The 15,217-nt window shown below is 41.2% G+C and overlaps 1 protein-coding gene across 1 annotated transcript; it reads right to left on the reverse strand.

The window, feature by feature from the left end:
* Positions 1-9,894: 9,894 nt before the first annotated feature.
* On the reverse strand, positions 9,895-11,013 carry LOC147940280 (uncharacterized). The gene is made up of 2 exons (XM_087461238.1): positions 10,538-11,013; positions 9,895-10,303 (listed from the first exon to the last, which is right to left on the reverse strand). Exons 1-2 carry the CDS (start codon positions 11,011-11,013, stop codon positions 9,895-9,897), a joined length of 885 nt encoding a protein of 294 aa, XP_087317364.1.
* Positions 11,014-15,217: the final 4,204 nt, after the last annotated feature.

Genomic DNA, 15,217 nt, shown 5'->3' on the forward strand with positions numbered 1-15,217 from the left:
AATTTGTTTATGGGGGAAAACAAATTCAGTAAAGTAATCTCTCTAGAAAACCGATCTAAGCTTTGAAATTAGAAGAAAGGGAATTGATCTCGAATAATTAGGGTTTAGATTGCTAAGAACAAGAACAGAACTGAATAATTGTATTCAATAATCGATGGCTTACAATGGAGAAATCTCTCCCCATTTATACATATTCATAGATCGCATAATATATTAACTTTCCTTATGAGACGAACTGAAATAAGGAAAGTTGCTTTGTCTCTTGAGTCGGCCGCCGGGCGAAGTGGAAGTCGGTTCTTCTCCTTCGAGGCTGGGCTTCCTCCTTCCGAATTGGGCTTAAATGACCTAATTGAGTTCTTAACCGGATTTTCGGTTAAATAACCAAATTGTCTTTCTGGTTTAGTTCGGTATGTCGGGGGTGCTAAATCCCGCACCAACAATTAGTCCCCCCCCAGTTCTGAATATTCGAAATTCAATTCAAATATTTTGAACTATGGAAAAGAGAATATCCGATCTAAACCATAAAAAATTATTTGATTTTACCCGGATTTCCGCGTCATATCACTGTGAATCGTCCGGACGACACGTGTCGTTTGCGTCACATCTGCTAGGTCGGAAATCGAAGAGTCGCGTAGGTCATAATTACTTTTCATAGGATTGCCGCCCATTCGACTCTATAAGTACGCCCCCTCTCTTCGTCATTTCTCATTTTCTGCCAACAGTGAAAGGTAATCTGCTCCGAACTCTCTTCTTTTTATTTATTTATCTCCATTTTTCTTCCGCACTCCCCGAACTCACATTATGGTCGGCACTTCGGATCCTTCTTTTTCGCTGGAAAGCGAAAGCGGACGATTAATTCGTCGCACCTCCGGACGCATTGCGCAGATCGGAGAATCTAGTAGATCGGGCTCCGAAATCCCACTATTTCTAACTCGCTGCTCAGCTGGAGCCTCATCGTCACAGACTTCTCTACTAGTTCGCCATGAAGACGGGAGTGACGAACTGACTCAAGATATGTTATCACAGGAAGAAGATCGGTTCGCACCTTTAGGAATCTTGATCGAAGGCATCAATCCTTTGTTAGACCATGAAGGACGAATTGGAGGCGACAAGAGTTTGAGTTCGATCAAAACCGTGAACGATATGCTGAACGCATGTGGTGTATTTAACAGCAACGTCACAATTTTGATTCCTCGAGCTGACCAGCGCCCCTGGAACCCCCCGGAAGGGTACATATGCTTGTACGAGGGTTATTTTACTGAATGTCGCCTCTTATTCCCAATCCCAGCGTTAATATCACTCTACGCCCAAAGACGCAGGATAGCGATCTACCAGTTTGTCCCCGGAGCCATTTGTAACTTTATGGCTACCCTTACCATAGCATCCGAAGTCGGAGTCAACATCGGAGTTCAATGCTTTGAGCAACTATCCAATTTTAAGTTATCAAAGAATCTGCATCGCTGGGAAGTGAATATGAGGCCGGCGCACAATTTCCTTGTTGGTAAAAGAGTTTCCAAATTCAAGAAGTGGACGAACCACTACTTCTACGTCCGCGTCGATAAGTACTCACTCGTTAATCCATTGGGTTTCCATCGGAGAGTGTGGAATGAAAATCCTGGTAGATTTTATATTTCCAGTACGACTTCGGCACCTCTGACCAGTTTTAACTTTTTCGTGTCTTGCTTCCAGATCGTCCATTTTGCGCAACGCGTCTAGCTCCAGACTATCATCCCATCTGGAACGCTCTACTATCCGGAACAATCGTCGGTGGGAATTTATTACTCGTATCCGTGTTGAAACAGCGATGGGCAAACCCATGACAACATTCCCAAGTTTCGCGAGTTCGCTGGGACGAACTGCAGAGCCAGCCGGGTCACGTGTTGTTGAATCCGACAGTCTCCAGATCATTCGCCGGGAAACTCAGGCTGCCATCAAAGCCGATATCGATCCTCCTCGGGACCGGACTGACGTCGATCCTGTTCAGGATCGGACCGTCGTCGATCTTACTCGGGCCCCTGAAGAAAATGTCGACATAGTCGACGTTGCGAAAGACGATACCCTTCCCCTAGCTTTAGGGAATGCCGATCCTCCAAACGATGAACAGGATGTCCCTCAGCTTAGAGCTGGATCGAAAAAGAAGAAGAGGAAGCAGAAAAAGAAGAAGCAGATCGGAGATGACTCAGTCGCTGAGCCGCAGTTGGTAGTAAACCGCAAACGCTCGGCTTAAGACGCCGGACTGGAATCTGCCTACCGATTCCACCTGGCAAGAGAGAATGACAAAACAGATCGGTTTGCCTTCGAGTATTTCGGTGATACCCCTCTGGTCACAAATCGCGATGCTTCAGGCGAATCCTTCCATCAGTGGACGAACTGGAGTTCAAACAAGCGTTCCTTGACGTCGCCGAATCCCACTTAATGGTTTGCCTTATTATTTTCTTTAACTTGTTCAAACTTTGTGCGGGCAAAACTGACGTATGTTCTTTGAATCCACAGACTGCCGCCAGGATGAATACGCTGACTCAGTTGTACGATAGGCGAGCCAAAACCGATAAGAAGTCTGGATTTGAGCTCAAAAAGGTAAAGGAATACGCGGAACAAATCCGAGTCGCCAGCGAAGCTAAAGACAAGACGATCAAGGAGCTCGAAGCTCTTATCGCCGAAAAGGATGGTATCATCGCTAAATCCGAACTGAGGATTGGCGAACTGAATTCCCGAGCGCTTACTCTCGAAGAAGAGAAATCCGAACTGTAGGGAGCATGTGACGAGTTGAAAATCCAACTCGACTTTGATGTTAAAAGACTTCGGCGGGATCGTTTGGAGAAGGTGGAGCGAACAGCGAAGAAAACGCAGACTGGATTGGATAAGATCAAGGCTTATCTAGTCGAACAAGAGAAGATTCACCCCTTGGAAGATCTATTAAACCAGGATACCGGAGTACAGGAAACTGTGCAATATCTGATTGAAAAGGGGGCCGTCATTCCCGAGGAGCGAATCGCAGAGATTGATAAAAACAAGGCCAAAGCCGAGGAAACTATCAAAGCGATTGATGTCCTCGAACTGAATGAAAATGACCTCGTCATGTCCCCGGATCAGCTCGGTTATGGACTTCTTCACCCCGGAACGATGGCTCCGGACTCCGTCTACCATCCGTATGGCTCCAATGCCGAGAGCTTCCAGGCTGATCTGACCGGTGCCTTGGATGCTTAACTTTCATTTTTTGTTTTTGTTGCAAACTCTATTAAGTATGGGTTTGAATACCCTTGTAAAACATTGCCGACTTGTTCGGCCCATTCTCCCTTTTGGAACTTCTTGGCCGGAATTTTCCCTTTTTACCAGAAAAAGAAAATTGACAATTTCGAGGAATTGCATCTTTTCCATTTTGCACGGAATATGGAAATTTGGAAAGGATTTCACATGGCAAGAGAGAATGACAAAACAAATCGGTTTGCCTTCGAGTATTTCGGTGATACCCCTCTGGTCACAAATCGCGATGCTTGAGGCGAACTCTTCCGAACCTTGAAGATCTCCAGTCGAATCCTTCCGTCAGTGGACGAACTGGAGTTCAAACAAGCGTTCCTTGACGTCGCCGAATCCCACTTAATGGTTTGCCTTATTATTTTCTTTAACTTGTTCAAACTTTGTGCGGGCAAAACTGACATATGTTCTTTGAATCCACAGACTGCCGCCAGGATGAATACGCTGACTCAGTTGTACGATAGGCGAGCCAAAACCGATAAGAAGTCTGGATTTGAGCTCGAAAAGGTGTAGAAATGCGCGGAACAAATCCGAGTCGCCAGCGAAGCTAAAAACAAGAGGATCAAGGAGCTTGAAGCTCTTATCGCCGAAAAGGATGGTATCATCGCTAAATCCGAACTGAGGATTGGCGAACTGAATTCCCGAGCGCTTACTCTCGAAGAAGAGAAATCCGAACTGCAGGGAGCATGTGACGAGTTGAAAATCTAAGTCGACTTTGAATTTAAAAGACTTCGGCGGGATCGTTTGGAGAAGGTGGAGCGAACAGCGAAGAAAGCGCAGACTCGATTGGATAAGATCAAGGATCATCTAGTCGAACAAGAGAAGATTCGCCCCTTGGAAGATCTAGTCGAACAAGAGAAGATTACCAGAAAAAGAAAATTGACAATTTCGAGGAATTGCATCTTTTCCATTTTGCACGGAATATGGAAATTTGGAAAGGATTTCACCTCCCAATATTCATATAAATCAACCGGCGCTGTCTCCGAACTAAACAACTTGCAAAAAACTTTCAATCAAAGCGATGTCGAACTCTATTAGCAGCGTGGAATCCCCTCTAGTCGGGAATGATGTCCCGACGTTCTCGAACGCCGAAGCTATCAAAAGGGGGATGGCCTACTACCCGAACATCCGAGCTCCTTGGATGCTGATGTTCCGCGTCAAACCGGAAGAAATGCGTGACTTGGAAGAATTTCTCCATCAGGTGGAATACCGTCACACGGAGTATCGCGATCGGCTCGCCGCATCAGAACAAGTGCAACGCGAATTGCTGCTCAAACTTGAGATGCTCGAATCCAACCCAAAAGATTGGATCGAGAACGGATTTGAGAGGATAGCAGCCCTGCCGCCATGCCTGGTTGCGTACTGCAACGAGTGCCGAAAGGAAGCGGATCAGAAGCCGACACACATGGATCCTACCCTGATTGGTGACTTCATTCCAGGAAACGTGATGCCGTTTTCTATTAACAGGCGTGCTAATGATGCCAAACTTGCTGAAGCCGACACCTTCTTTCGTCAGGTAACTGTCATTCTATTTTTGTTTTTCTTTTATCGCGAGACATCCAGTAATGTCCGCTCCAAACTAATCCGGCGTTGACTTCGCGTATGCAGATCGAAGGCACACATCAAGAACTGAGCCACGATCTTCAGTACTTTCATATGGAAAAGGTAGGATTGACCGCCAGCTGAGGACTTTGGAATCCGAAATTGCCATACTCAAGGCAAAAAGGAAAAGGACTATTGACTTGCTGGAAAAATAGAGTTGAGTGTTGGGAAAAAGAAACATTCCAACTTACACAATTTCAAGAAAAAAGAAGAATGGTAACTACTCGATCCGGATGGCTAAGACAGGCCCGGGAAAGAATAGCTGCTTCGGACGTTTTTGGTTCGTGCACCTGTCCCCTTCGTCGATATGACTGGTGCGGAGGGGAGTCTTATATGCCAGGAGCTCCGACGGTACCGAGCTCGCCGCTATAGGTTGGGGGCTCATCTTACGGCGAGACGTCTTAGGCTCGCTGAGATCTGTCGGTTTTACCGCTTGGATGGGACTGTTTGGGTCCTGAACGAGATGATCGCCGAAGCTTTCTTCTTGGCGAAGTGGCGTATGACTCGGCTGCCTACCGCGCGTGTGGCGTGCCAGGAACAGGTTGCGCGCATGGAGGTGCCTGTCCTACTTGAGGCCGACTGCCAACCCCTGGAGGATACCGCACACCCGTTTATCACGGACATCTGGGCCTAGCGGGCTTCCCTGGAAAGGTTTAGGCGATATTCCAATTTTTTCGAATCGGCTGGCCCAATCTTTCGCAAAAGGCATATGGTCGAGGGCCCGTGCACCTTCTTGGAAGATTTGGTGTCTAGTGGCTTTAAAGTCTCTGCAGAAAGACTCGAGGCCTTAAGGCAGGCACGCCGGTTTTGGCGAGCCGAACTGATCAAGATGGAGGTGGAGGAACCATTGGAGGACGATTTGTCTGGTCCACATCCTCCACTTCGGCTACAGGACCATCCAGAACGGTAATGGTGGGCCTCGTGCCGTGCTCCGAAAACGGGCGGTCTTTTTTTTTTTTTTCTTTGCGTCTCTTTTCTCTTTTTTTTTTATCTATTAATCGGTCAAATCTCCAAAGAATGTAATGGGGATTGATCAAGACTTGGTTGTATCAATTTGCTCATTCGAATTATCCGAATTAGGCAATGGAAGTTCTCTATTTGCATTTGAAATAATGCTTGTAGACGAAGTGTAATGGAAATTAATCCAAATGACTTTCAGCGAAGTCTTATGAAACAATGAAACTAGTATCGCGGAATTTGGCGTACTGCCGATCTAAGTGTATTCGGCCGGGAAAAGACTTTATTAATATCTTAGCTGCATTCACTTAATCTTGAAAAGACAAGGAATTGCCTACGTACCCCAAAACGGGGATCAAGCCAACCGTAGTTCGTATTACAAAGGAAAGATGAATGGAGTTCGGATTCCCGAAAACTCCTAGTTAGGGTCGTGACGACGACTTAGCAGTAATAACGCTTCAAGTGGGCTGCATTCCACGAGTTTTTGATCCGTTCTCCGACCATGGTTATGAGTTCGTAGACGCCCGGGCGAACTGCCCTGGATACGAGGTACGGACCCTCCCACCGAGCGCCGAGTTTACCGGCGCTAACTTCTTTGGTGTTCTCGAAAACTTCCCGTAGAACCAGATCGCCTTCGTTGAAACGCCGCTGACGAACAGTCTTGTTATAATACCGAGCCGCTGCGTCTTGGTAGTGTTGCACTTGGACTAGAGCTTGATCACGCAGTTCTTCGGCAAGATCGTTGTGGTCAATCAGCATCATGTCATTAAGTTCGGGATTGTCGACCATCAAGGTACGTCGGAGTATCGGGACTCCTGCCTCGGTTGGGGCGAGTGCTTCGAGACCGTACGCGAGGGAGAAAGGGGATTGTCCCGTACTCTGCCGCGGGGTTGTGCGATAGGACCACAATACGCCATTGAGGTGGTCTGTCCATGCCCCCTTCCTTCGACCGAGTCGTTTTTTAAGTCCTTAGACGATCGACTGATTAGTGGCCTCAGCTTGTCCATTTCTTTGCGGGTATCGGGTTGTCGAAGTGCTGAGGCGCATTTGCCACTTCGTCAGGAAACGTCTGGTGATCATCGAGGTGAATTGTGTGTCGTTATCGGTGACAATCTCGTATGGAAGTCCGTGACAACATATGATGTTCTTCCATATGAAATTGGTTACGTCTAAGGATTGGATCCTTGTGAAGGACTCTTCTTCGACCCATTTGGTGAAGTAATCGGTCAGCAGCAGGACGTATTTCTTGGATTTTGATGCCGACAGAGGACCTATAGCGTCCATGGCCCAGCGCATGAAAGGATATGGAGCTGTCACGGTTTTCAGCAGTTCGGGCGGGACATGCCGCATTGGTCCATGGCGCTGACAGGCTTCGCATTATGCCGCGAAGGCTTCGCAGTCGGCCATCATGGTAGGCCAATAGTGTCCATCCTTTTTGATTTTGAGGGCGAGTGCGCGTCCGCCAGAATGGTTGCCACCTTCGCCTTCGTGCACCTCCATCATGATTCGTTCAGCCTCGTCCCGAGTGACGCAGGTAAGGAACACTCCTGACGCACTTCGGCGAAATAATTCCCCGTCCAAGAGGATGTATCTGGCACTTCGGGCCTTTAAGCGTCGAGCTGCCCATCGGTCTGGTGGGACGTCGCCTTCGGAGATATAGATTTATATCTCAATTTGCCAGTCGTCCGGAGGCTTTGTGACGTCCGTCAGGTCCTCTATTGGCTCGTTGACCTCCATTGGAACTGAGTCATTGTTGATTACAGCTATCTGACTGTCGGGGTCGATGCTAGGAGCGTCGATGCATTTGATCGGGATGGTGCGCCGCAAATCAGGGTCGGAGCGGTTCGCCAAAGCTGCGAGGGCGTCGGCTGACGCGTTTTCGTTCTGTGGGACCTTCGTCAGAGAAAAAGATGTGAATTCCCCGGACATTGTTCGAACCAACTGCCGATACACTCCCATTCGCTTATTTTTGGCGTCGAACTCTCCGCTGAATTGGCTGACTACGAGTTGGGAGTCACAGAAGACTTGCAAATGTGTCACTCCGAGTCCTCGTGCTAACCGAAGCCCCGCAAGGACGGCCTCGTACTCCGTTTCATTATTTGATGCTTTGAAGTTGAGCTTTAATGCTTGCTCGAGAATTTCACCGGTTGGGGACCGGAGAATGAGTCCCACTCCGGATCCTTCATTCGTCGACGAATCATCGACGAACATTGTCCAATGCTCTTCCTTAGGAGTGGGGTCGCCGAGGTCAGAAGATAGCTCGGTGATGAAGTCGGCCAGGACTTGCGACTTCAAGCTTGGACGAGAGCGGTATTCGATGTCATACTTGCTTAGCTCGACTGCCCATTTCGCCATGCGTCCGGATTGGAGGGGGCTATGGAGGACAGTTCGGAGTGGCTGATCGGTAAACACGACGATGGAATATGACTGGAAATAGGGTCGTGATTCCGCGTCGTTGAGTGCTTTACTCGTGTAGAAGATAGGTTTTTGATCCCCGCGGTCGTCTCGAACTAACAAGCCGCTGACAGCCGAACTGGAGACCGAGACGTAGAGGTACAGCGTTTCGCCGTCTTCTGGTTTGACTAATATTGGGTGGAAAGTCAAATACTCCTTCAATTGCCGGAAGGCGATCTCGCATTCCTCGTCCCAGTGAAAATCCTTATTTTCGCGGAGGAGTTGGGAGAAAGGGAGGCATTTATCTGTTGATCGAGCGATGAAGCGATTTAGAGCTGCGATGCGGCCGGTCAGGCGTTGCACTTCTTGCTTGTTGGTCGGCGATGGCAGTCCTAGTATGGCTTCGATCTGTTTAGGGTTTGCTTCTATCCCCCGTTCAGTGACGATATACCCCAAGAATTCTCCTGAAGTAACTCCGAATGTACACTTCGTTGGATTCAGTTTCATCCGGAAATGATCCAAGATGTCGAAACATTCGGCGAGATGCTCGACGTGCTGCTCTGCGATCAAAGATTTGACCAGCATATCGTTGATATAGACTTCCATGGTTTTTTCAAGCAAACTAGCGAACATCATGTTCACTAGCCGTTGGTAGGTTGCTCCAGCGTTCTTCAGTCCGAACGGCATTACCTTATAACAATAATTCCCCCTATCTGTAATGAATGCCGTTTTTTCGCGGTCAGTCGAACTAATGGCGATCTGGTTGTAACCTGAGAAGGCATCCATGAACGAGAGCAGTTGGTTTCCGGCTGTGGCTTCGACGAGACGGTCTATGTGTGGCAAAGGAAAGCTATCCTTAGGGCATGCTTTGTTGAGATCAGTGAAATCCACGCATACTCTCCATTTACCGTTCTTCTTTTTAACCACGACTGGATTGGCCAGCCAGTCAAGGTACAAGACCTCCATTATCTGGTCAGCTTTGAGCAGCCGCTCGACTTCATCCTGAACTGCTTTGGACCGATCTGGACCCATGCGTCGGCGTTTCTGCCTGATTGGTTTGAACGTGGGATCGATGTTGAGCTTGTGGCAGATAACATCGGGATTTATTCCGATCATGTCCTTCGTTGACCAGGCGAATGTGGAAGACCGAGATTGTAGAAAAGCGATCAGCTTTGTCTTTATGTACTCAGCTTTGTCTTTGACGAATAACCATGATACTTGTCCCCACAGACGGCGCCAATTGTAGAAACTAGGTTTCCACAATGAATTTGTTTATGGGGGAAAACAAATTCAGTAAAGTAATTGAGTTCGGCCGCCTGGCGAAGTGGAAGTCGGTTCTTCTTCTTCGAGGTTGGGCTTCCTCCGTCCGAATTGGGCTTAAATGACCTAATTGAGTTCTTAACCGGATTTCCGGTTAAATAACCAAATTGTCTTTCTGGTTTAGTTTGGTATGTCGGGGGTGCTAAATCCCGCACCAACAAATAATGTTGAGGAATAATGTTGTTGGTGTTTATTGTTGTTCTTAGTTTTTTCACAAGATTTTTTTTTGGTTTCTATCAGATGACAAAAAAGGAAAAAAACAACCCTGAAGTTACTTTTTTTTTTTGTCGTCTGATAAAACCAGATAAAAGTTTGAACAAATAAGAAATCAAACAGAAACGAAAGTTAAAAATCAACTAACACGTCTCAAGCCTCACTTGATCTTGAAGGCCCTCCAAGTGATAGATAAGACTGATATCGCCCACCTCTTGTAACACTCTTTGCGATCGCCAAAGCAACTGAGTTTGCAGCCATTGCTACTGTGTACGCTCTCCATGACGAAAATTTTGAAAGAAGCTCATGAATGCTACACAACAATAAACTAAATCGGGGCCATAATGTAGGGTTGTTAATTGCCTCAACTACCAAAGCATTATCCAAATCCACTTCCACTTTATGGACCTGGAGAATGACTAGAGCTTCAAGAGACCATAGTATGCATTGCAGAACCGCTATAAATCGAGATTCAGAGGCTGGAAGCGCGGCTCGCGCATGGTAGAGGACTTGTCCATGCTCATCTCGCGCAATCCAAGCTCCACCCGATACTCTAGAATTACTACACCAAGAGGATCCAATGTTACATTTAACAAAACCCGTAATGGGTGTACACCATTTTACCTTGATGGATCCCTGTTTGTTACTGCAGAGACGGTCTGCACTCGCAGACATAGTCTGGACAGCTTGCCACTGATAAGAATCCTCTTGTGCCTTACTAACCAACTCTCGTATATCCCCTTGTTTTCCTTAAAAGAGTAAAGCGTTGCGGTGTTTCCAAATCCCCCATAACAACCATGGAATAACAGAGCTTACCAAGATAGGAATCTTATCATCTTGTATTATGCACAGCAACTGTTCCCAATTCTTCTCCACTTCCTCATCAGAAAAACCACGATTTGGTACAGGAATGTTTGCCAAGGCAAAGGCTTGTCGCGCCACTGGACAGGCGAACAGAGTATGACAAATTGTTTCCGACTGAGCCCCACATCTCAAGCAACTCGTATCTCCACTACAGCCTCTTGATGCTAAACGCTCAGAGACCGCTAAGGCACCAGATAACATTCTCCACAAAAAAGTTTTAATTTTCGGAACAGTCTTCACTTTCCATACCTTAGCCTTAAGCTCGTTTTGTTTATTCTTGCCAACGTTGCGTGGTTCATATCTTGATGGCAAAGTCTGTAAAAGCCAATACTTACTCTTGACTGAATAAGATCCAGTTTTAGTATAAGGCCAGATATACCGATCACGATGACCCTCTTTCACAGCCATAGACAATATCAGTTTCGCATCATCGGATGGAAACAAGGTTTGCACTTTCCCTCTATCCCACTGTGGCCGTCCTGGTTCCCGAAGATCTGACACTCGTAAGTTAACCGTAAAGATTGTTTGTAGGCGATAAGGAGCACGCGGATGAGTGTCTAAAATCCACTTATCCAACCACACGAATACTCTTCATCAACCCTGACTTCAGTAAATCCCTACCAAGTATTATGCTTCTCCACGCGTATGAAGGTATCGACCCCACACCACATTCCAATATAGACGTTCTCCTGAAGTATTTACTTTTATAGAACCTTGCCACCAGAGATTCTGGATTATTTAGTAAGCGCCACGCCTGCTTAGTTAGCAATGCCTGATTGAAATCCGCTAGGTCTTTGAATCCCAAACCACTCTCAGCTTTTGATTTGCACAGTTTTTTCCATGCAACTCACGTAATCTTCCTCTTCCCCTGAAGTTACTTTAATACCTCAGTTTTATCCTATAGCAAGTAGTTTTCCAAATAAGCTGAGACCATGTATTAAACGAGAAACATAATTAATTTGAATAGAAAATCCTTAATTCATATATAATCTAAAAATGGGTAACCTTACAACATATTGGTATCTATCTATATTAACATTTTTGTAGCAGTTTTGGCAAAAAAGGCTTGAAATTGAGAAATATTTACATCTCACGCATTGTAATTAAGAATTAAAAAATAATAATAATCAAAATAATTAAGCAATAATCGGGTATACATATTTTCTTAAAATATCTGAACAAAATCAATTTCTATTTTCCTTTTTAATTACAAGTTTTTTTAAAAATGAAACTATAATTTCTTATCTTTTTCAATGTCGATTTTCCATAAGTTGTTTGGCAAATTTATTTCCAAAGATTTTGCAAAATACTAAATGATTTTCCATCATATATGTTTTGTTTTTATAAGTTGTTTAAAATGGATTGAGCCATTGATGTCATGGATAAAAAACAGAAAATAAACAAACAATGTATGATTTTATATGTATTTTGTTTTAACCTCCACAAATGACGTATGTTTTTTTGACTAAAAAAGATGTGTCATTTACAGAGTAATGACGTCAAATACAAATATACTAGATTAAGACCCGTGTTAGAGCACCGTTTTAAATTAATTTTATTATATTGTAATTTTTGTATAAAATATAATTTATGTGATTGTTTTTAAAAAAAAATTTGGATAAAACATTATGCAATAAAATCATATGCTAAATATGATCGTTTGAAAAAGACACATATTTTGTAAGTTTTATATTGTTAATGATTCTAGATAAATACCCGTGCTATAACAATTGTTAAATTTTATTTTATACAAAATTTTGTATATTTCATATTTTAAAATAAAATTTTTAATATGTTGTATTAGTTTATATATGTGAAATTATTTCAACAATGTATATTTTACATCATGATTTGAATGTCATTATAAGACATTATTTTGTAAATTTGAATTTAAATATTCAAATTTCGACCCATTAAATCAGTAAAATTTTCAATTCAATAGATATTATTTTTAAAGAATAATATTACTAAAGCTTGAATATTTTATAGATTGAACCATTTATATTTTTTTAAAAAAATTCAACTTATGGTATATCAGTAAATAAAACTATTTTTTAATTATAATTAATAATATGATATTTTATTTGTTTCACAAATAGACTCATATATATAAATGAGAGGTGATATAATGATAATAAACAAATTAATATGTTAAGTTAGATATCAAAAGATTTTATTTGATGAATAATTTAATAAAGGAAATCAATATGGTAAGTTAGATGATATGATTCTTTAGAATATTTTCTTTAAGATTTTCGGTATAACCTATTTGTAACCAATTAATCTATGTTAATGTATAACCTATTTGTAACCAACGTATTAAAATTATATAGTCTACAAAACAATGTTGTGTACTTCCGTTTTATTATAAAGGGGGATGTCGTGTTACACAATTTAAATACTGAGTACATCAAATTTAGTCATATATGAGTAATATCAACAATGTTGCTAACTAAATAAATAAATAAATTTAGTCATACGCACAATACTAAATAAGCAACAGTACTTTATGGAAAGTTTTACTTATCCACGGGTCTAAACCTAGACTGAAAAAAATCACAAGTATGTGATGTTAGGGTTAATATTAGTACATTTATTTAGTTTTGCGGGTTGGTCTAAAAGCACAAAACAAAATATATTAAAACTTAATTTTATATTAAAAGAGTTAAAACCAACACTAAGCCTCACACTCATATACTTTTTTTTTTCAATTTTTTTTAATAGCTAAGAGGTTCTAGGCGAAATCAACTAATTTCAAATTGGTGGATAAAATTTAAATAATATTATATAAACTTCAAAGTATTATACATATTAACAGATGTTTACTTTCACGACAACAAATTTTGATTGATTAAATTCTAAAATAAAAGAATTTGATTAATTAAATTCCAACTGAATATAATAATTTTTAAATAAATAAAGCAAATAAAATTACAAATATCTCAATATTATTATAAAAATCATTAAATATATATATATATATATATATTTGATCCAACATGATGTTTTTAGTAAATTATAAAATATGCAAAAAACAAAATCTTGCGGTACTGCGGGTTAAAAGCTAGTTGTCTACAAAAGCATATACAAAGAATAAAAATGATTTAAGATTTCAATATCTATATCTCAGTCTTGGTCTCGACCTTTATTACTACAAAAGTAAATCAACTAAATATACAAAAAAAACTAAATAAAAAACTAGCTTGGTTAGGGTTGGTGGGATAAAAAACTTTCATAATCCAATGCGTATGATTGAGTATAAGAGCTAGACCTGCATCCAAAGTATTTACTTATACTTAGCTAGAAAGGACCATCCTTTTAACAAGCTTATCCTTTCATTCATACATTCATTCAGTGGCAGATCTAAAAATAATTTTTACCGGGGTCAAAATGTAAATGGAAATAATTATAATTTTTTTAAAAAATAAAATAAAAATACATTAAAAAAATTACAGAAGAAATTTAATATTTAAGTGTCAAATAAACAAAAAAAAATCTGTAAAATCATTTATGTAATGGTATCAAAACATAATAAAGTAGAAAACAACACAAAAAATTGAGGGAAATAACATAAATTTAGAATTTTTGAGGGTTCAAAACAGAAGAAAATATGCCAAATATTACAGAACTATAAAAACTATTAAATAAATCATAAATATTAATATGGAGAACTTTCTGATTTTTGATTATCTATACTCTATAAGCGGATATTGGCTTTTATCTATTTCACAATACCGAAATATTCATCAGATAGCTGACCATATTTTTTCATAGTTAGGCAAAGTATTATGTGCAGTTTGTCTATTCATTGATTTGGTTGAAAGAGAAAGGGTTTAGATATCTTTAAAAAAAAACAAATTAGTTCGTTTAAGTTTCGTTAATATTAACTAATGGAAAACAAATTAATGTAATACGTCAAAAGAGTTGCATCAAAAAAACCTTCTTGATGAAATATGTACACCTCTGGTACTAATGCTTATTGAGAATTTTTGAGAAATACCCCTTTTGGTACCCCTTTTCAAAAATACCCCTTTAATCCATCCATTTTCAAAAATACCCCTTTTTAAATATGAAAAATTGTAAAGTTTTATATGTTTCACAAGGCACTTCTAGATAATAACTACTACCTCTAAACTCGATCCAAATATTTATAAAGTTTTAAAACATTTTAAAATGTTCTTACAAGGTTTTTAAAAAGTTTACAAGGTTTTTAAAAGGATTTTAAAAGGGTATATATACTGTATTTATAATATATATATATATAATTTACACACATATAAAGGTAATTTGTGTATGTATATATTTGTAAGCTTACACTTTAGTCTTTTGCTGTTTCTGATTATTATTGCTCTGTGTTCAATGATGTTTGTTTACTGATCAGAAATATGGCGGAGAAAGTCCCATCATTTAAAACACACAAATTTGAAAATTTGCAAATCCTTAGCGGTTTTTTGGGTAAAATTTAAAAGAGGATGTATTTTTGAAAAATGGTATTGCAAAAGAGGTATTTTTGAAATGCCCCCACGATTATTTTATACGGTAAAACCTCTATAAATTAATAATGTTGGGACCAAGACATTTCATTAGTTTATAGTGATATTAATTTATCTAT

The sequence above is a fragment of the Camelina sativa genome, chromosome 8 (assembly GCF_030686135.1).
Source record: "Camelina sativa cultivar CO46 ecotype springtype chromosome 8, ASM3068613v1".
Lineage (NCBI taxonomy): Eukaryota > Viridiplantae > Streptophyta > Magnoliopsida > Brassicales > Brassicaceae > Camelina > Camelina sativa.

Excerpts from the sequence above, each read along its gene's own strand:
- LOC147940280 (XM_087461238.1), bottom strand. The coding sequence starts at position 11,013 with ATGGCTGTGAAAGAGGGTCATCGTGATCGGTATATCTGGCCTTATACT. Across the intron at positions 10,304-10,537 it reads GTAAGCTCTGTTATTCCATG|TAATTCTAGAGTATCGGGTG; the intron begins GTTGTTATGGGG and ends CTCTTGGTGTAG.